Raw genomic sequence first — 23,439 nt, forward strand, 5'->3', positions numbered from 1 at the left:
TTACCTTAACTGAAACACAAGAAAAAGAATAACAAAAGCAAAATAAATCCAGAACAGAACATATAAGAGCTATAGAACAGTATCAGTCTAACATACGCATAACTGGAAACCCTCATATGTTGCGGGTGGGAGTGCAACGGCAGTGCCTTCTGGAAGCTTGGCAGTTTCTTATAAGGTTAAGCATATACCTGCCACATGACTCAGTGCAATGAGTTCTGACACCAGCGACCTGGAGTTAGGTTAAACTTCACAGGTTAAAGGCAAAGTCAGCCACAAGACTGCTCTCACTTCAGATACCAGCTGCAAGTTTGGGGTCCCCCACCAACCCTCCCCTAGGTGTGATTATTCACTAGAACAACTCACAAAACTCAGGAAAATACTTACAATTCCAGTTTTATTATAGCAAAAGGATACCAATCAGAACCTGGCAAAAGGAGAGACACGTAGGGTGAGGTAGAGGAGGGTTCCAGTGTGAAGCTTCCTTGTGATGAGGGCATGTTACCCTCCCAAAACATCAATTTATGACAGAGTACTGCCAACCAGGGAAGCTCAGCTGAGCTTCAATGTCCATTACATAAGCATTACTGACTCACTAGCAATGAGTCTAAACTATTCAGCTGATAACATGTGACTCAGTGGCCCAATCCTCTAATCACATGGTTAGTCTTTCTGGCACGGCCAGTCCTTATCCTGAGTCATCTCATTAACTAAGCTATCAGGATCCACCATAAGTAACATAGACACTCCTATCGCTCAGGAAAGTCCAAGGACTTAAGAGGCTATGTCCCCGGAACCAGGGACAAAGGCCAAATTCCCTATTACATACCCAGCAATCCCACTCCAAGGCAAACATTACCCTCTTAGAGAATGACAACTTATGTTCACACACAAAAATCTACACACAAATGTTTATAAGGTTCATAATCACCCTAAACTAGAAATAACCCAAATGTCCTTCAATGGGTAAATGAATAAATCGTATACATCCATACAGTGAAATACTATTCAGCAGTAAAAAGGAATAAAGTTCTGATTCACACAACAAGGTGGACGTCTACCCCTAGAGGGAATGCCAGACAGATACTTGTTAATTGAACCCCAGAGGTTTACCTCAATGGACTGTGTGAATTTGTATATGCTGCATATTTCTTTTTCTTTTTTTTGCGGTACACGGGCCCCTCACTATTGTGGCCTATTGTGGCCTCTCCCGTTGCAGAGCACAGGCTCCGGAAGCGCAGGCTCCGCGGCCATGGCTCACGGGCTCAGCTGCTCCGCGGCACGTGGGATCTTCCCGGACCAGGGCACGGACCCGTGTCCCCTGCATCGGCAGGCGGACTCTCAACCACTGCGCCACCAGGGAAGCCCATTTCTTACTATTTTTAAATTCACAAACAACAATACTTGAGGTGAGCTGGAGCCCAACAAAACAGACAGGACATGCTTTTCTTCATCACAGGAGAACTGCTTTTGAGTACATCCTTTAGCTACCTACAAGTTTGTTTTTTTTTTTTCATGAAACCTGTTATCAACTTTAATTATAAAAATAGAGAATTTTATGCCAGGAGGGCAGTTACAAACCATTTCTTTAGAAGCTTACATTTTTTGCTTTTCAAGAGATAGACTTTATTCTTAATATAGAATCAGAAATCAGAATATGGTACAAATGGCTTGAGTTTCTAAAATATATGAGAAGATAATATACCAATTAAGTTCAAATAATTTTCCCTACAAAATTTTTGTGCAACCATAAAGAAATACCTTCAAAATTTCCTATAGCTATAACAACCAAAAATAGTCTTGCTGACACAGTGAACTCAAATTCCACCAATGTAAAAGGGTCTCAACCAATTCTCAATTCATCTAAAACAAGGGCAGCGCTCCTAATTGCTTTTATACATAACTTGACAGCATAAGAAAAGCCAAATAAAATACTCAAGATCCAAAATGTATTATGGTTCAAATATCCCTATGCCATTATGGGAATCCACTGACTAAAAAGACCTCAAGGTCATTAAAAATAAGAGTAAAGGTTAAGAACATTTACAATTTAAAAACAAAAAACACAATGGATACTTCCCCCAAATAAAGGACAGAAGGACAACTCAAAATGCTATTGTAGGAGATGGTTCAAAATGGCGGAGTAGAAGGACGTGCTCTCACTCCCTCTTGTGAGAACACCAGAATCACAACTAACTGTTGAATAATCATCAACAGGAAGACACTGGAACTCACCAAAAGAGATACCCCACATCCAAAGACAAAGGAGAAGCCACAATGAGACGGTCGGAGGGGTGCAATCACAATAAAATCAGATCCCGTAACTGCTGCGTGGGTGACTCACAAACTGGAGAACACTTAGAACACAGAAGTCCAGCCACTGGAGTGAAGGTTCTGAGCCCCACGTCAGGATTCCGAACCTGGGGGTCTGGCGATGGGAGGAGGAATTCCTAGAGAATCAGACTCTGAAGGCTAGAGGGATTTGATTGCAGGACTTCGACAGGACTGGGGGAAACAGAGACTCCACTCTTGGAGGGCACACACAAACTTGTGTGTGCGTCGGGACCCAGGGGAAGGAGCAGTGACCCCAGGGGAGACTGAACCAGACCTACCTGCTAGTGTTGGAGGGTCTCATGAAGAGGCTGGGGGTGGCTCTGTCTCACCGGGAGGACAAGGACACTGGCAGCAGAAGTTCTGGGAAGTACTTCTTGGCGTGAGCCCTCCCGGAGTCTGCCATTAGCCCCACCAAAGAGCCCAGGTAGGTTCCAGTGTTGGGTCGCCTCAGGTCAAACAACCAACAGGGAGGGGACCCAGCCCCACCCATCAGCAAACAAGTGGATTAAAGTTTTACTGAGCTCTGGCCCACCAGAGCAACAGCCAGCTCTACCCACCACCAGTCCCTCCCATTAGGAAACTTGCACAAACCTCTTAGATAGCCTCATCCACCAGAGGGCAGACAGCAGAAGCAAGAAGAACTACAATCCTGCAGCCTGTGGACCTTATTAATAAATTAATAATTAATAAATTAATTAATTAAATTAATAAGGAAAATTAATAAGGAAAATTAATAAGGAAAAATTAATTAATAAGGTTTATTAATAAGGAAAATTAATAAGGAAAATTAATAAGGAACGTGAATGGGAGAAAATATTTGCAAATGAAGCAACGGACAAAGGATTAATCTCTAAAATATACAAGCAGCTCATGTGGCTTAATATCAAAAAAATAAACAACCCAATCCAAAACTGGGCAGAAGACCTAAATAGACATTTCTCCAAAGAAGACGTAACGATGGCCAAGAAGCACATGAAAAGCTGCTCAACATCACTAATTATTAGAGAAATGCAAATCAAAACTTCAGTGAGGTATCACCTCACACCAGTTAGAATGGGCATCAACAGAAAATCTACAAACAACAAATGCTGGAGAGGGTGTGGAGAAAAGGGAACCCTCTTGCACTGTTGGTGGGAATGTAAATTGATACAGCCACTATGGAGAACAGTACGGAGGTTCCTTAAAAAACTAAAAATAGAACTACCATATGACCCAGCAATCCCACTACTGGGCATATACCCAGAGAAAACCATAATTCAAAAAGACACATGAACCCACCCCAATGTTCACTGCAGCACTATTTACAATAGCTAGGTTGTGGAAGCAACTTAAATGCCCATCAACAGACGAATGGATAAAGACAATGTGGTACATATATACAATGGAATATTACTCAGCCACAAAAAGGCATGAAATTGGATCATTTGTAGAGACATGGATGGATCTAGAGACTGTCATACAGAGTGAAGTCAGTTAGAAAGAGAAAAACAAATATCGTATATTAATGCATATATGTGGAACCTAGAAAAATGGTACAGATGAACTGGTTTGCAGGGCAGAAACTGAGACACAGATGTAGAGAACAGATGTACAGACACCAAGGGGGGAAAGCAGCAGGGTGGTGGTGGTGGTGGTGTGATGAATTGGGAGATTGGGATTGATATGTATACACTGATGTGTGAAACGGATGACTAATAAGAACCTGCTGTATAAAAAAATAAAATAAAATTCAAAAAAAAAAAGTTATTGTCTAGATTAATGACCCAAAAGAATCTCACGATTAAATCACTTGTGCTAAAAGCTCTTACAAGTAAATTTCCCCAAATGAACAGTCTATTCTCTGGCTTCTCTTAGTTCTTAACCACAGTGGTTTTCCATATTTTGAAAATAAGTTATAAAGGTACACTGGAAAGCACTCAGTTCTATATCATATACAGGTCAAGAAACAGCTACGCAATAGTGAGAGTTCCAAGGCAGAGTCAATCACTCTTGTCTTTATGAATTCTGATAAGCCTCAATTAAAAAATAAACCTCTACAAAATCAGTTCTTACAATGATTTGCTCAACACTAAAGATGCAAAATTCTTACATTATAGTTTTACCCATTACAATGTAGCACAGAAATAAGTTTGATTTAGAATATGATCTCATCAAAATGTAATGAACATAAATACATTTCCAGCTAATAGAAAATGAAATGTGAAGAACTTACCAGTAATGTTTCAGAGCATTGCACAATAAGATACCTAATAACTATACGACAGCAAGCCAATAGCTATCATGGCAGTAAGCAAATGCTAAATTTTAACTTCTCATGTGATTATACTACTTAAATATTTCCAACTAATTACACATTATGGAGATCATAAATAAGTCTTCTAACTTCCCCATGCATCTACTTACAGCTCAACATCCTCTATTATACACAGGCAATAGGAATAGGAAAAAGGGGGGCTTCCTGCTCCACTTTTAATAAATTGCAGAGGCATAACATTTTCTCAGCATCATTTTATTAACAAAAAGTGCCAACTGTTTTGAAGAAAAGCAAACCATGAATCACACAGCATTCGGCAAGACACTAGACATGGAAAGGGGAACAATATTCATTAAGTAAAAAATAAGCAGATGAGATGCCTCTCACGTGTATATATTCATGCTTTTTCAATAGTCTCTTAGTCAACTTTCAGTGTAATTTTCACAAATAGCATAGCAGCTCAAAAACAAATGCAAGAGAACAATGATAAAGTTTGGCAATTATTTTGGACTAATTCTGAGTATGAAAGTAAACTTTATACCACAGTTTCATGTAAGCCACAGTACAATATATAGGAATCTTTAAATGTATTGACACTGAAATCAATGTCCAACTAATGAAAATAAAGGAGAAAACAGGGTTTTAAAATACCCGTTACATTATAATTGTTTAGTAAGAAGCAGAAAAACGAAATAATTTTAAATGTTCTTACATGTGTTCATACGACCAGAAACATAACCAATCCACATTAACTTAATTCATTTAAAATTACATTTGTAAAGGTCACACAAAAGAAAGCTTAGGTGTCATTAATTAGTGTGCCTGCACTTGAACAAACAAGAAAAGATAAATAAATTAACCTCAGTCAGTCAACATATTCCAAAGAGGAGATTCAGTCTAGTGTTACTTCGGTTATCCACATAAAGTGTCTACAGGGAAGAATCTACACATTAGTAATATTTCTGCTCACTAATCTACAGGCACTAGTGAAACTATAAACTATAATTAAAACCCAAAATATAAAGGTGGTCATTTAAACACAACTGAGTGTCTAGCCAAGACAGAAGAGCACCGATGCTGAGCAGGTTACTGAGTGCATGCACTGTCTCCAGGTACGTTTCCTGGCAGTTAATTGCCCTTCTGTTAGTAGACAAACTGCCTTTTATGAATATACTATTTACTAAATTAATTGAGGCTACACTGTTATTTTATTACATTACACAGAATTCTTCCCACACAACTTTTTCCTGTGTACTAATGTCTTACACTAGAATTGTGCTACTTTCTAAAGTTTCAGAATTACTATTTCAAGTAGAGATGATGAAAAAAATAAGACCAAATCTGATTATCTGACTGTTGACAAGTTTGAGCACCAACTACAGCAAAATTCAAGGTAGCTTGCAAGTCAGTTTTCTTGATTTGAAAATTACCTTCCACTGCTTTCATCAGTATTGAAGCTGAGATCTTCAGGGCCTATTTGTTCACCATCAGGAAAACTGGAACGTGTATCTAGGAGAAAAAAAAGAGTTAACATTTTTAAAAGACCAGTATTTTCTTTTCCTTATCTCGAAACGCTCTTACCAAGTGTGTTATTTAAGTGATAAAGATGTGCTGGGTTGTGAACAAATCTTTATTTTTAGAGAATTTTTGATCTGAGTCAAGTGTAACAAACACAAAGGGAAAATAAAGGAGAAAAAACCAAAATGTGTAATAGACGCCCACAATTAGAAGATGAAAGGCATTGCCTGACTTTGTCGCCCTGGGGACACTATGGGAGCAGCTAAAGAAGGGAATAGGAAACGATGACGATGTACACTCTAAGGACTGATTTTGTAAATATAAAATGTATTTCAAAGCCAATTAAACTGCGCATGCAAATATCACTACAAAAACTCATCGGCACTCAAGATAACTTGCCTGAAATTTGGCTGCTTCTTCTATAAGCAGAGAAGATTGCTAAGAGTACCTTAATACCTAAAAAATCATCAAGTGACTGAGTCTGTACTAAAAAAGACACTAGAATATCAGAGAAATATGTAAAATATAAAGCCGACAATTAGCATAAGCCTGACAATGCTGTTATTCCAGGAACTCTTACAGAGGAATGCTCAGATTGATCGTTAAGGTCTCTGGATAAAATACTAACAATGGGGGATGGATGTTAGACTTATTGTGGTGATCATTTTGCATTGTATACATATATCAAATCATTATGCTGTACACCTAAAATAAAACAAAACAAAATACTAACAATGGGTTTCTCTCAGTGAGTTTTTTCCTGAGACTTTTTTAGGAGGAAGTGGTAATAAAATCAATGATTCCATAATCAGCATGCATTTCTAAGAAGTCAGAAAGAGTTATCTTTAAAAAAGTTCCCTTATTAGCTAGGCTACAAATATCTCTGAAAAGAAAAAAAAAAAAATCTGAAACCTCCCCAGGGGCTGGCAACATTTTCTACAAAGGAGCAGATAGTAAATATTTAGGCACTGCAGGCCACAAATGTTCTCCATGGAAAATTCTTTTTTGTTTGGCTTTTTTTTTTTTTTTCCCATTCTCAGGTCATGGGCTGTACCAAAGCAGGTTGCCAACACTTGCTCCACCCAGTAAGTAGCACGCATTAGGTGGTGTCTGACCGCCTACCAAATTTTTTCAGTACGCGCACCATTTAGTTTATCCCACAGAATGTCGTCTCACAAATGACAATAATTTTAAAAAAGAAAAAGCAGCAGAAGCAGCAAAGCAGAAGAAGCAGAAGCAGAAAGAGAAGCAAAGGAAGCAGCAGAAGAGATGGTTTAATTAATCCCCATGAAATGACGTCATGGGTTGCACCTTCATCCGGCAGCCGTGCCATGAAGGAGTCGCTAAATCTGCCCAGGCTGGCGCGCTCCTCCTGCTCCTCGTCCTCAGCGTCACATTCAATATCACTGTCGCTACTCATTCCTGGCAGGAAAGAAGCAGAGAACATGTTTCTGACAAGTAACCACTGCAAGAAAAAGGCAATCTCCCTATCATAAATTGAGATTCCTAGTGAATTTCACACTGAATGCCAAGAAAACAGAAGATACCAAGCAAACAAAACAAAGAAAAAAGTAACCACACAAACCTAAGTTCTCTTTAGTTATTTAGAGCAGTATTTATTTTCGTCCTCAAAAATTAAAACTGCCCTTTCCACAGTACCTGAAAAGTTAGAATTTGAAGCCAGTATTAAATTCATTATACTGAGAACACTTTTTCCAAGGCAAACATAGGTTTTTTTCCCCCCTAAAGAGTCATAAGAGATAACAGCTCTTTTAATCCTGATTCAACAGTTTCTAGCCTAAAACATATATAAATATAAACACTCATAAATACAAATACATATTTACACTTATATTTAGCTGTGTGTATAAAAAAATTCCAGTAATTTTAGCAATAAATGAGTTACTATCCCATTTGGGCCTCCAATTTTGTTTTTTGCATATGAGTAGGTTTTTAAAAGAAAAGTTCTATAGAATTTTTATAGTACAGAAAGTACTTCTGTTTCAACAAGACAGTGATCAAGAAAATCTGAAAATCTTTCTGCTACAAACCCTTATAAATGCTAGATAAAATATAAACTTAAAAATTTTAATGAACAGCTATATTTAAAAGAACGAATGGAAATCCATAGGTATAGAGACAAAAAGGATATGGAAAACTAGTGGGGTAGATGCAGTTGCCCCAGAGAGCTTGATGCGGAAGCCTTTAATACTCTGTTGGGGATAGGAAAAAAACCTCTGGATCCACCACAGAAAGGGAGTTGAAAGTGAGACTAAAACTGCACTCCCTGCAAAAAGCTAAAACTCTTACTGAAAGAATAAACTAAATAATTCTGTCTACTGTCACAGGAAGACAGCAGGGAATTTTGTCTTGTTTCTGGGCTCAGCTCACCTCAGAATTCAAACTAAGGCCTGTGTGCATCATTTAAGTTTGGGATTAAGGTTGAGGTTCAAATCTTAGGAAAGTAACATAGAAACTGGTCAGGAGCTAGTGTGATCCGAATAAAGCAATTTATTCCTCTAGAGGGAAGGTTCTAGGTAAAATGAAGCAAGCACATTCCACCCCATCTTTCCCACTGAATGCAGCTATAAAACCTGGACAGAATGCATGAAGTGGCTACTTGAGGATTCTGAAAAGTAAATAGGGACAGGCATATTGGAGTAGACAAGAATTTGAAGTACCAACAAATTGGCAGATTTAAACAAGACCCAGAGTCTCATAAAATCATATTAAAAATGTCCAGGATACAATCCAAAATTGCTTCACTGTATGAAAAACCAGGTAAAGACAAGAACGAACATCAGTGCTGAGATGACAGAGATAATGTTGAAATTATCTAATACAGACTAAAGCAGATATAAAAATGCTCACGAATAGTCTTGAAACATATTTAAAAGACCTCTCTGGTGGGAAGCTTCCACAATCCAGGTCACAACAATTATAGTGGCGGGGGGTGGGGGGGATGATTCTCACAAGGGGTAGAAAAAGTCTCAAAAAGTTATGTTCCAATCAAAATTTACAAACAAGGCAGACAATCTACTTGAAGTAAGAGTCAGCAGATATACAAATAGAAGGACAATACCACGAATTTTTTCACAAAATAGAGTACAAAATTCTGTTTAATGTGGAAAAGGACAGATTTTTTTTTAATTACTAGACTTTTCAGATATAGTCATTAAAATTAAACTATTAATAGATGAATTTAGGCAAGGTTGAAAAACTTAAAGACAGAACTGAGAAAATTAACCAGAGTTTTTAAGAACAATGAGATTGCCATTATAAAAAAGAGGTTAAGAAACACAGGGATAAAAAAGGAATGGTTCAAACTGTGTCAACTAGACAGCCATAAAGACAGCAAAGGAGAGACAATATATTAAGAGAAAATGGCCAAGAATTCTCCATAATTAATGAAAAACATTCTGAATTGAATGGAAATAAAAGTACAACATATCAAAAGTTTGGGGATGTGGCTATAGCAGTGCTTAAAGATAAAGTTACAGCATCAAATGCTTATATTAGAAGAGAAAAAGGCCTCAAAGTAATGGTCTAAGCATTTACTTTAAGAAACTAGAAAAAAAAGAGTAAATAAACTTGGGTAAAAGGAAATAAAGAACAGAAATTAAATTAGCAGGAAAACAAAAGAAAAAGAAATCATTGAAACAAGAGTTGTTTGAAAACTCCAATAAAACTGAAAAGCTTCTAGGCAGACCAAGACAAAAGAGAGTAAAAAAAAAGGAATAAAAGAGGGGACATCACTAGAGATTCTACAGACATTAAAAGGGTAATAAGGGAACAGTATAAAAAACTTTATGCTCTTGAAATCAAGAACACTGATGAAATGGACAAATTCTTTGATAGACACAAACTACCAAAATTCATTCAGGTAAAAATAACCTGAATAGGTATTTTAAGTACTAAAGAAACAAAATTTGTAGCTTAAAAAACTATCAACAGGGACTTCCCTGGGACTTCCCAGGTGGCGCAGTGGTTAAGAATCGGCCTGCCAACGCAGGGGACAGGTTTGTGCCCTGGTCCGGGAACATCCCACATGCCGCGGAGCAACTAAGCCCGTGCGCCACAACTACTGAGCCTGCGCTCTAGAGCCCGTGAGCCACAACTACTGAAGCCCGTGCGCCTAGAGCCCGTAATCTGCAACAAAAGAAGCCACTGCAATGAGAAGCCCATGCACCACAACGAAGAGTAGCCCCCGCTCGCCACAACTAGAGAGAAAGACCGCTCGCAGCAACGAAGACCCAACGCAGCCAAAAATAAATAAATAAATTTTAAGGGGGAAAAAAAAAAAAAAGATCAACAAAGAAAACTGTAGCCCCAGATGGCTTTACTGGTGAATTCCTTCTCTTCTGTTTTCAATAAGAGTTTGTGTAGTACTATTTCTCCCTTAAATATTTTGAAGATAGGCTGGATGTGTGGACATTTCTGAAATTTCCTTACTAAGCAAAGGAAAAAACATTCCTGCTCTCAAGAGTCAAGAGTGATACTTAACTGTTTAGAGAATAAACCAGCTACTTGCATGAAGCACCACCTCCACCTTCTGGCCCTTCATGGAACTGCTGCTGAAAACTCAAACCCACATGAGTTACTGAAATTCTAGGCACAAATTTGACCTCTTCGTACTAGTGTTTCTGAACTGCTGACATATATTAACCTCCAGGATTCACAAACGAGGAACTGGAATTCTCAGGAATTCCCCAAATCTCAAGTTATTCTTTAAACACTTACAATATTTTTCAAACTCTAATAAAGTTATATATCTTTTAAAATTTTTGGTTAGTTTGTAGTATTTACAAGAACTGTAGCCTACAGTGAATATTCAAATACTGGAAAATGCTGTGAACATTACTGGGTAATAGTTGAATAATGTACACTTAGAATTCTTAGTAAGGTTTATAGCACTACATGGAATCACATCAAAAATGCCAATATGGGGGGGCTTCCCTGGTGGCTCGGTGGGTGGGAGTCCGCCTGCCGATGCAGGGGGCGCGGGTTCGTGCCCCGGTCCGGGAGGATCCCGCCTGCCGCCGGGCGGGTGGGCCCGTGGGCCGTGGCTGCTGGGCCTGTGCGTCCGGAGCCTGTGCTCCGCGGCAGGAGGGGCCGCAGCGGTGAGAGGCCCACGTACCGCAAAAAAAAAAAAAAAAAAAAAAAAGCCAATATGGGGACTTCCCTGGTGGCGCAGTGGTTAAGAATCCTCCTGCCAATGCAGGGAACACGGGTTCGAGCCCTGGTCCGGGAGGATCCCACATACCGCGGAGCAACTAAGCCCGTGCACAACTACTGAGCCTGCGCTCTAGAGCCCGCTCGCCACAACTACTGAAGCCCGTGCGCCTAGAGTCCGTGCTCCGCAACAAGAGAAGCCACCGCAATGAGAAGCACGTGCACGAAGAGTAGTCCCCGCTCGCCACAACTAGAGAAAGCCCGTGCGCTGCAATGAAGACCCAACGTAGCCAAAAATAAATCTATTTAAAAAAATGCCAATATGAGGAATTCTTTTGCTTTTGAAACTTCCTATTTCTTGGAGCACCACTCACAGGATTCCTGTATAGTATAGTATAGACTCATTAATATTTACATAGCAGCAGACGGGGCCATGAACACATACTTATAAAATGGCAACAGCTATAGCCAGGGCTGATTTGACTGCAATTGCTTCTTTTCAAGGTGCTCCCATTGATCTTAACCTTTGATTCTAGGTACCAGCATTTCCAGTTTATACTTTCAACTTGCCATCAGTGGATTCTTCCAAAGCAGTCATGTTTCTCTGTTTTTTTCTGTTTTGTTTTGTTTTTAATTCATTTTTTGGCCACGTCATGCAGTATGTGGGATCTTAGTTCCCCGACCAGGGACTGTTCCTGTGCCCCATGCAGTGGACGCGTGGAGTCTTAACCACTGGACCGCCAGGAAGTCCCCATGTTTCTGTGTTGACTGTTAAGATTAACAGGAGAACTAGAATAATTTTTTCCGGTTTTCTGATTTCTTGACTTACTTTTCTTAGGATTCAGAAAAACATGCATTTCCCAAGAAGCGTTGGAAACAAATTCCTGCATGAAAACACTACTTGTTTTTTTATCAAGTCCTAAGATCTGAAGTTCCCTAGCTCTGTGAATGTAATGAGAAAAACAAATTGGTCTCTTGACCTCTAGCTTAATAGTTGACCTATGGGGTCACCAGGTCCTGTACAACCCATTGACATCAGTGAGAGCAAGTAAACACAACATAAGGTCAAATACTTTCATTTTTTGGAAATGAAAGTAGCTACTGTCAAGTAACAGGTCACAAGCTATTTGCTATGTGCCTTGCCCCATACACTGCAATGTCTACCCACTGCATTAAGGTTAAAGCAAACTAGTGATATTTCACCAACTATAAGAAATTTGAATACAGGACCTTTCTTAATCTCACCAGAAGGTGTCAACAAGTTTTCACAAAACTGGCTGTCAATGATAATTATTGTAAGATACCATTAAATGGAAGATGCTTCAGAGATGTTCATGTGGGGGGAAAAAAACCCCAAAATCAACCCTGCATCTTAAAGTAAAATGTGAAATAAGGTATTTCTATATCAATCACCTACCATATTTTCTGAGTATCCACTATATGCTCAGTAGTCCAAAGCTAACTTTTGAGTTATAACGCCCTTATTCAGGGGTACTCAAACTTCAGCTGCTTGGAAAATACATTAACCACCTGGTAGACCAAACACTAATGCTTCACTTGCCTTCCTCCTTTCCAGCAGAACCTCAATGTTGTTCAGCCGTCTTCCCTTCTCCAAGTGGCCACGTGGAATGGATCAGGGAGGGGAACCAAATGTTCAGACTTTGCCAAGTTTCCTTTTTTTTCCACTACTGATTAATGAGATGTGCTCTCATTGATAAACATTGATAAACAGAGACATATAAAATGAAATAATCCTCCCCTACTCCCAGAATGTTTTTCTGACTCCATATAAAGTTTGGAGCTGCAGCAACCACCTTGCCATCCTGAGGGGAGCTAAGCCAACTCACTTAGAATGGCAGAGCAAAAGATGGGGGGACGGGGCTGGTGGGAGGAAATGAGTTCTTGATGACATTAAGCAGGTAAATTTTCCAACCTTGAAACTGCCCTACCAGAGTTAGGTGAGACTTCTTGTTAATACAAGACAGTAAATCTTCCTATTGCTTAAACCAGCTGATTGGGTTTTTGTAACTTATGTCTTCATTGATATACCAAAAGGGATCAGCAATGCTGGAGCATCAGACTTGTGTACTACTCTTAGATAGGGTGCCAGTAAGGTTTGCAATAGGCATGCCATGGCTTTCCCTGGGATGGGTGACACCCCTGACTTAATTGAAAAGGACTGTGCTAATTCAGCAGAAGTCAATTGCATAGTCTCCAGTTTTAGAAAGAACAAGGAAGAGACCGGTCTACCTAAGGAATTCTGTAGGTATCAATTGGGGTGGGGGGGGGTGTGAGAAGGAAATCAAGATTTTTGCAATGCAGCCATTAACTAGGAGATTAACACAAGGTTGTCCCATATGATCCCAGTTAGAAAGGAAAAGGCCTGTTGATGACTGTCAAGTCTAAGAAAAGTCACTTTTTATTGACTCTCAGGAACATTTAAGAGACCACTTTAGTTGTCCCAAATTCCCAAATAGTAAACACAAAGAATTTTAAAGTTTTAAAAACTTTAAAACTGGAAACTTTAAAAAAATTTTAAAGTTTCTTCAAACAGCCTGGCAGTAGGGAGGGAGGAAGAGGAGAGGAAAGAGACACCAATTTACAGTGACCTACCACAGAAAATTTTCTTTTAGGCATTCTGCTTAAGAATAAAGAGGCTCGTTATTCCTAAGCACAGATGTAAGACAACCCCACTCAACTTTTCACCAAGGCTTACCGGTGCGAAAAGTAAAGGTTTTCTTGAGAACTGGCTCCTGCTGATAGAATATACCCACAGCAGTAAGTAAGGCCCCATTCTCCTCTCACAAAGCAAATTTCAAAAGGCACAGAGCTCCTTTAGTTTACCTATTCCCCTCTTGCAGCCTTATCAATTAGTCTCCTCACTGCCTATCCTGGGACTCTAGCAGTAAATAAGCTGTTTAGATACCAACAAATTGCAATAGTGGACTTTCCTGGCACTACTGATTTGCATGTTTACAGTAACTTTTCTTATTGAGTTCTAGGTGCTTTGCATCACTACAACACTCCTTACATAAGAAAAAATGTGTTACTGAGTAACACTGACAGCACTAAATCTCAGATTCAAAGACTTGAAAGTGCAGAGCAGATCCTAAATGTGGCCAAGCAAATGCCTTTCTCCAGTTTAGGATAAGCTGTTGACGATTAGCTTTAAAAAAAGAAATGGAACTAATGTCAAAACTTAGGGGGTTTTTTGGTGCTAACTAGCTATTTACATAGAAAAACTGCTGAGAAAATGTAAATTTATGAGATGAAGGCTGAAATTTAAAAGTCCAAGTTTAATTTAACATTCTTCTTTTACCAGTCTTCCTGTCCCCAGAGTTCCACACCCCATTCCCAGTCCCCAACTCAGTTAGAGTAGGAATTTTAAAACATAATTTTATTATTTCACTGCTTGCTTATATTCCATTCAAAGGACAAAGTCCAAATTCTAGCTAGACATACAGTATAATTCCTCATGATCTGACCTCTGCCTCCACTCTGGCCTCATCTTTCACCAGTCTTCACAACTCATACTAACTCATACTCATCCCTTAGGATGATCTTTCCAAGTGTGGACTAGGTTGGTAGAGAGGTGACAGTTAAGAGCATTGGCTCTGTGACTTTGAGTAAGGTAACTTACATCTCTAGGCCTCAGCCTACTCACCTGTAAAATCAATATAATAAAGTAACCATGTAGGTCTGTACTGAGAAAACATAATACTGGTAAAGTCTTTAGCAGTCTTAATACCTAATGAGGGCTTGCAAATATTATCTATTATTTTTATTATTACATACCTGTTAGTTGAGCTCCCTATATACCCCATCACAGCACTCATCATTCCATATCATAATTGGCTATTAACTGGTCTCTAACACCTGTTGTTTGGTTTTCAATTGCTCTCCCTGCTCCCTTCCCACCACCACCAACACATACCCAGCATACTTGAGGACAACTTGCTCCCATCTGTAACTATGACCCACCCTGGCAAGTGATTCTTAAGGAGTTGTCACCCCTGGTTTGAGTTTTCAACTCAACCAGTGGTTCTCAACTGGGGATGATTTTGCCTCCCAGGGGACATTTGGCAATGTCTTGAGACATTTTTGGTTACTGTAATTCAGAGGAGGTACTACTGGCACCTAGTGGTTAAAAGCCAAGAATGCTGCTAAACATTCTACAATGCACAGGGCAGGCCCCTAATACAAAGAATCACCTGGCCCAAAATGTCAATGGCACCAAGGTAGAGAAACCCTGAACTAAACAGTAGGTTCAGGAATTACTTTATCACCAGCATCAAAACAATGCCAGACAAATTAGAAGCATTTCACAAATGGTGCATAAATAGAAGGAGCCTATAATTCCAGCACATGCTAAAACAATTTAAGCCACTACCATCTATAATCAGTATGTATAAATACATGGAAACTAGCTAAGCCCTACTAGCTAATCCTTATAGGTCCTTTCTATAAAGATCAATCATAATATATTTTTCCTGTTGTTTTAACAATCAACACTTCACTTTGAAAATCCTTTCCATTTAATTTCTACTGAAATAATGCTGCCCACCACAGGAGCACCAACTAAGATGGAAGACCAAAATGTTTAGTGTTCTTTAACTGAAAAGCCTGAAAATGCCACCACCCACACACACTCACAGAGCAGTCAGAGGTAGACGCTGGCACCTCTTATATATGCTTTGAGCTACAATTCATCAATCGTTGAAATTCAAATAAGTGCAGAGGTGGTAGGTGGCAGAGTTTCACTAAGAAATGAAAAATCTCAGTGTCAAATATCATTAATAAAGTTGACATGCTTTTCTGCTAACATATAAAGGACAAGCAAGGGCAACACACATAGCCTTGTTTCAAGCACCTTCTGTTAACTCAAAATTACAAAAAAGTCTTCTACACTTTCAGATACAGAATAATGGACCTGGAAGAACACGTAGACAAATACTAGAAATGTAACTGAGAATGAACTGGCAGAGTAGAAGTCAGTTACCATAAAGGATTTTTTAAATGGTTAAAGTTTGGAATCCTTCTAAAAGAGCAAAGTAATCTATAAACATTAATCAAGACTGACTTTAAAAGACAAGGTACTTAACATTTAATATTCTATTTAGTTGTTTGGGGGCATGTTTTTTCCTGTAAGACACTGAACATATCCAATTTAATCTTTTCATATCTAGCAAAACTTCAATGCCTATCATGTAGGTAGCATAACACATTTAATGAATGAGCAAATGAAGTATCTGCAGACTTTCTCCCTGTAAATGCCCGTTCTAGTAAGATGTCCTTTTATGTAGTCGATTATCCATTTTGCCTTCCATTGTGCTTAATGTCCTAGTAAATCAAACTCAGAGGCACAACAAATGCTGTTTTCAGATCAAGCATGTCAGATAGTAGATAACATCTCAGTAACTGTTTTATTAAACCAACCACTCCCGACCACCACCAAAAAAAGATTATTTCGCCTCCCGCCAACTATGACTTTACCATTCCTTACCTTCCTCTGGGGCAACTGAAGCTCCTTCAGGTAGTATAGGTTGTAATTCCCCAGTTTCAGAATTATTTTCCAAATCAGTCATTTGCATTCCTTCCAGACGACCTCCTTTAACACTAGTCCTCAAAGAGGGAGAAAATAACCTGATATTCTTGTATAACTAGTCACTGATATAATAATCTAGATTTTTTTCCTGTCCAGAAACTGAGCAAACTAAGTAGGGTATAGGGCACTGGTGTTTAATACTAGATTTCAAGTTTTACTTTTAAAAGATTCACTAGAAGACTCACAATGAAAGGTTATAAAGTGGTAGATTGCATCAACGTCAATATCCTCGTTGTGATAATATATCAGCGTTTTGCAAAATGTTATAATTAGGGGAAACTGGATAAGGTACACAGGCTCCCTCTATTCTTTCTTATAATTGCATGTGAATCTACAATTATCTCAATAAGAATTCCAATTTAAAAATAAATAGAAGTCCTTAATAACATGTTCTCACCAATATGGAAAGACTTTTGAGGTATACTGAGTGAGAAAACAAGGTGCACCTTTTGTATTAAAAAAGCTATATGGTCACTTAAATATTGCTTAAATATGCATGAAAGCTGAGAAGACAGCATATACAAAAAATTAAAAACAGCAGGAATGTGTGTGGGCAGAAGGTTGGAAAACAAAGCAGATGGGAGACAAAGATGGGGAAATTTTAACTTAATATTCTTTAACTTCCATTTTTGAACCATTTATTACTAGCATTTAAAATTTTTGCTTACACTACCTTAAATCAGGCAAGGAAAAAAAACACAAGCTGGAAAACACCACATGACCCAGGTTGGCAGTGTAATTAACTGTAAAATGAGGGTTATAGCTATGAGCTTTACACATTTATATAGGATTTTACAATCTAGAAAAAAGTGCACGTTCGTACACATTTAATCTTTATGACTAAAGGCAGATATAAATCTCCATAACAAAATATAAAAACTAGTTGCAGCTTCATCTTGAAAGGAACATGTATAAAACCAGGCTAGGAAATGCGGAGGACAAGACAACCTCCAATGATTGTAACACCCTTCCACTGCTTAAACTTGAGCTAGAACAGAAAACAGCCACCAGCTGTCCTATTAGATTTGGTAATTATCCAGATCTTAAAACTCTATACAATTAAGTAAACTTAAGGGATATTAATCTTTCTCTAAATTTAATTCAAAGTTCTTTTCAAAGCCTCCAAGGTAGAATTATTCCATTGTTTAAAATTAGAAATGTATTTAATATCCATATAATAGATCAGCAAATGGATATTAATGGCTCATCTAGCACATTCACAGACAATACATTCCATAATCACTCTCTTTTAAATGGATGGAAGTTTAATTGACAATGTCGACTGGGTGACATGACTGGGATTTGAGTTTATGTTTGGGTGACATGACTGGGATTTGAGTTTATGTTTCCTGGGAGAGAGATAAAGGTACTGATGACCACATATATATATCCTTTTGGGAAATTCCAACTATGTGTTTTGAGGACACTTTCATAAAAGGGAAAAAAAGGGTGAGATGAAAGCAGAAAAGCAGTTTTAAAATAAAATCGCCAGAAGTGCTTTGTTCTATACAAAATTCATGTAAAAGACCTATGGGACATAATATAGCATAGCACAAATGTCTTTGAAAAATATGGGACAGATGGAAAAAAAAGTTGACCCAAAAATGTCACAAGGCAGAGGTCACCCAAGGTTATATAACATTATTATCCTAACTTCAGTGAAAATGAGCTCTAATGTATTCAAACTGAACTTCTGGTACTATCTCATTCTGTGAAGAAAGAAAAAGGTAAGGTCTCTGATGCTTGAAGTTACATTTTAATACAACAAATAAACTGTCTGCTAAAAAATTAACAAACTAGAAGTTTATTATGTTCATTACGTTGTAGACTTAAAGTGCCAAACAAAACTATTAGCTATTATTCCATTACATAAACAAAAGAACTTAATTTACCCCAAGGTGACCATTTTTCTCCTTTTTTCAATAGTAGGTAAGCCACTGAAAACTGCAACCACAACAGCATCTGAATCCAAAGCTTGACACTGCCGGTCTTCAGATTTTGGCAGAATGTCACCGATACTGCCATGTGTCAAGGCTCGGGGAGAACTGTGCCTGCTCCCAGACTGAGAGCTTCCTGGGGAGCCTACAAAAAATGAAGGGGATATTCAGAAAGAAGGCAAACAAACAAAAAGTTCTCTCTCTAGTTTCCACGTTAGGAGATCTCACTATACATATATTTTTAAACTGCAGGAAAACTCAAAAACAATTTTAAAATATAACCTAGTCTTTTTGATGCCAACTATTTAATATGCGGTCTAATGGCTGCACTTTCTTACTGATGGGTCTGTTCTGTGTGATCAAGGAACTTTCAAATTGAGTTTCAGCATTTTTGGTGCCTTTAGAGGTCTAAAGCTATACCATCAGATCAATTTCGAGTAACAGACATCTACCCACCAAGATCACATTCTAAACTCTCCAAACTTACCCTCAGACAGAGTTTGACAGTCTCCCTTTGAACGGCTATTTTCCCCAGAGTCTACTGCTCTTCGAAGTGACAGACTACCTGCTATACTGGACCGAGCTGGCTTGGGTGAATTACTCTTCTTATTTGTGGCTGTAAAGACATTTTAAAATATTTCTGATTATGATAAAATAGCACAAAACTTATTACCTAGGAAGTCAGAGAAAGATTTAATCTTATCATCCATGAAAGGTATTCCCATCTACTGTGTCCAAAAATAAACAGAACACTCTGGTCCCAACTGGTTTATTTGGGGTTTTATGCCAAAGGTATTCCTATTTTGCTGCTTGTGGAACAGTCTCAACTTACAAAAGTAGAAAATTATCAGTGAACTCCAAAAGAAGAATCGTACCAGACATGAACTCTAATCTCAGTTTAATTAAACTAAGTATTAACAACAGAACAATAACCACCAAAACACTTGGAAACTGTAGAATATTACTGGATTAAAAAGAAATGAACGCTAAATTAGAAACAAGCCACAATTATAATACTTCTAGATGTTTGTGGCTAAAACAGTAATTAGAGGAAAATGTATAGCCTTAAAATGAATTAAGTAGGGCTCTCACTTTCCTGCCGGGGTCCTGCACTTCCCTGGTGCTGGGGCACCTCGACCTGCCAGCACCACTGCCCCTGGTGATCTGGCATGGGATGGGAGACAGCTGTTGTAATCCCTTAAGCACGGGCACTATTAAACAAATGGTTGAGAAGAAAATACCTGGAATTTACGTCTTATCTTTAGAGATTGGGAAGATCCTGGTAGAGGACAGCTTCTTTTTGAATGTCAACTCCCAAGTCAAAATGGTGTGTCAGATTCTTGCTAAGGATCCTAAATTGCAGCAAGGCTACAATGCTATGGGATTCTCCTAGGGAGGCCAATTTCTGAGGGCAGTGGCTCAGAGATGCTCCTATGATCAATCTCATCTCAGTTGAGGGACAACATCAAGGTGTTTTTGGACTCCCTCACTGCCCAGGAGAGAGCTCTCACATCTGTGACTTGATCAGAAAAACAGTGAATGCTGGAGCTTACAACAAAGCTATACAAGAACGCCTGGTGCAAGCAGAATATTGGCACAACCCCATAAAGAAGGACATAGCAACCACAGCATCTTCTTGGCAGATATTAATCAGGAGAGAGGTGTCAATGAGTCCTACAAGAAGAACCTGATGGCCCTGAAGAAGTTTGTGGTGGTGAAATTCCTCAATGATTCCACTGTGGACCCCGTGGATTCTGAGTGGTTTGGATTTTACAGAAGTGGCCAAGCCAAGGAAATCATTCCCTTACAGGAGAGCACCCTGTACACACAGGACCCCCTGGGGCTAAAGGCAATGGACAACGCAGGACAGCTGGTGTTCCTGGCTCTCGAAGGGGACCATCTTCAACGGTCTGAAGCATGGTTTTATGCCCACATCATACCCTTCCTTGAGTGAAACCGTTGTAGTTTGCACCAGAGCTCAGGGAACCCCTCAACTTCCAAACCAGTTCCCTCCATGGCCAAGCCTGAGCTCAGATCCAGCTAGCAACTAATCCTTCTCTTGTCACCGTCTAACATGCCCTGCTTGGAAAGATCCAAGATTGGAATCGTATCCTTTGCCTCATCCTATCAGCATATGATGTTGAATGCAAGTTTAATTAGCTAAATAACCATGGAGATTGCTTTACAACTCTTTGATGTGGTCAGACTGTTTTAGGAATTAGGAGTTCGCTGCAGGTCAGTGGCAGAACTGTGCCCAGGCCCGGAAGAGACTGAACAAAGTAAACCAATGAGATAGAGTCTAAGGCAGATGCCTTTCTCAGGAAAATCTAGCCACATCTCAAACCAAGAGGCCAGTACCCAGGCCTGAGGTATTCACATAAATGCTTTCTCAGTTGTGCTGGTGGAGATTTGACCAGTGCTTGGAAAAGTATTGCTTGGATGATGTGTCCACATTATTTCTTGAGGCTGTCCTCCTCTCTGTGAGTGTGCTGCTTTTTGTGGTGTTTTAGCTATTATTAGACAAATTCCGGCAGCCCACCATCTTGCCTTGGTAGCACTTTTTTGTCTCCTCAGGTAGTGATGAATTAGTTGCTCTGTCACAAAAGCAGGGAAATAGCAGCCAAGGATTGCTTAAGGGAGGAAGTGTACCTATTGCTTAGCTTACACGGGGAGGGGGAGGTTTAAAGAAAAATGTAAAATGAAAAAGGAGGAGGTAGCTGGCTCCTTCCATTCCATCCTTGATGAATCTGTCCTTTCTAAATATGACTTGTGGTCTGGATTCTAGAGTCACTCTATTGCTGGCATTAGCAAAGAATGGGAGGAAAACTGTGAAGAGATCAGGCTTTCTAACTTCCGGCTCAAAAACCTGAGATTACTGCACACTTCAAACTACTTCTGCTCTGTTCTGTGAAAAAAGATTGTTTGCTCAAAAAGCTTAGGGAGTATTCCATATCCCTTTTCTCCTCTTGAAGATCAACCCACCTTAGAATATTAAGGACTCTGAGAATTCCTGTTACAGTACAGAACACCAACCTTAATCTACCGTTTCCCACACTATTTGAGCGTGGACGTCTTAGCCCCTACTCCTTTATCCCATGAAAACCTAGCAACACTTTTTAGAAGACTGTTCTGCAGAATGCCAGTTTGTGGAAACGGTTAGCTGTACTTGGGGGAAGCACTTTGTTACTGCTGCAAAGTTTACCCTCTGTGATTTTTCTTTCACCTCTCTCAAGACTTTTCAACTAAGAGGATGAAAGGTAAGAAGTGGGGACGTGTGAAAATAATTCTATGAAGTTGTCTAAAATAAAGAGTAGCTTCTTAAAAAAAAAAAAAGAATTAGAAAAAACGGAAACTAAATGGCCTAACATGCATAAACTCAAGGAGATGGAAAAATGATAAAAAGAAATAAAAAGAAAGCAGAAGAGATGCATTAAAAGGTGACAGGGCTTCCCTGGTGGCGCAGTGGTTGAGAGTCCACCTGCCGATGCAGGGGACACAGGTTTGTGCCCCGGTCCGGGAGGATCCCACATGCTGCGGAGCGGCTGCGCCCGTGAGCCATGGCCACTGAGCCTGCGCTCCACAACGGGAGAGGCCACAGCAGTGAGGGGCCCGCGTACCGAAAAAAAAAAAAAAAAAAAAGGTAATAAACAGGTTCAACAAGGTAGTGGGATATAAGATCAACAATCAACTGACTTTTTATACATCAGCAAAGAACAAGCCGAGAATGAAATTAAGAAAACAATTCCATTTACAATAGCATCAAATAGAATAAAATACTTAGGGAAAAATTTAACAAAGAAATGTTAAGACTTGTATATTTTTGAAAGAAAATAAAGAAAAAAGGAAAAATATTCTGTGTTCATTAACTGGAAGACTTAATATTGTTAACATGGCAATACTCCCAAACTTGATCTACAATACAGATTCAACACAATCTCTATAAAAATTCCAACTGTCTTTTTTTTTTTTGCAGAAATTGACAAGCTGATCCTAAAATTCATAGAAAAATGCAAAAGATCCAGAATACCCCAAAACACTCTTGTATGGAGGACTCACACTTATGATTTCACAACTTGCCATAAAACTATAGTATCAAGATTGTGGTACTGGTGTAAAGACAGAAGTATAGACCAATGGAACAGAACTGAGAGTCCAGAAATAAACTCTTACATTTATGGTCAATTAATTTTTGACAAGGAGACCAAGATAATTCAATGGGCAAAGAAAAGATGGACAATAACAAGTGTTGATAAGGATATGGAGAAATTGGAACCCTATATACTGTTGAAGAATGTAAAATGGTGCAGCTGCTTTGGAAACAGTATGGCTGTGCCTCAAAAAGTTAAACATAGTTCTCATACAATCCAGCAATTCCACTCCTAAGCATATACTTAAATAAAAACATATGTCCCCACAAAAAACTGTACATGAATGTTCATAGCATCATTATTCATAATAGCTAAAAAGTGGGGGAAAAAAATCCAAGCCCTCATCAACTGATGAGTAGATCAAACAAAAAGTGGTACCCACATACAATGAAGTATCATTCAGCCATAAAAAGGAATGAAATAATACATGCTACATTACAGATGGCCCTTGAACACATTATGCTAAGCCAGAGA

The 23,439-nt window shown here is 38.9% G+C and overlaps 1 protein-coding gene and 1 pseudogene across 14 annotated transcripts in view; one reads left to right on the top strand and one right to left on the bottom strand.

Annotated features, from left to right (window-relative positions):
• Positions 1-23,439, bottom strand: part of TRIM37 (tripartite motif containing 37) — a 151,156-nt gene that overhangs the window by 29,914 nt on the left and 97,803 nt on the right. For 7 of the 14 annotated variants that reach the window (XM_060133969.1, XM_060133963.1, XM_060133962.1 and 4 more), the window contains 5 exons: positions 19,305-19,433; positions 18,773-18,962; positions 16,779-16,897; positions 7,415-7,525; positions 6,016-6,094 (listed from right to left, as the gene is read on the bottom strand). In XM_060133969.1, coding sequence (XP_059989952.1) covers positions 6,016-6,094; positions 7,415-7,525; positions 16,779-16,897; positions 18,773-18,962; positions 19,305-19,433 — 628 coding nt within the window. Of the gene's footprint in view, positions 1-4,824; positions 6,095-7,414; positions 7,526-15,928; positions 16,036-16,778; positions 16,898-18,772; positions 18,963-19,304; positions 19,434-23,439 lie in introns of those variants that run through there. The other 7 variants (XM_060133971.1, XM_060133966.1, XM_060133968.1 and 4 more) reach the window with 6 other exon arrangements.
• Positions 19,797-20,804, top strand: LOC132511423 (palmitoyl-protein thioesterase 1-like; annotated as a pseudogene).

The sequence above is a fragment of the Lagenorhynchus albirostris genome, chromosome 20 (assembly GCF_949774975.1).
Source record: "Lagenorhynchus albirostris chromosome 20, mLagAlb1.1, whole genome shotgun sequence".
Lineage (NCBI taxonomy): Eukaryota > Metazoa > Chordata > Mammalia > Artiodactyla > Delphinidae > Lagenorhynchus > Lagenorhynchus albirostris.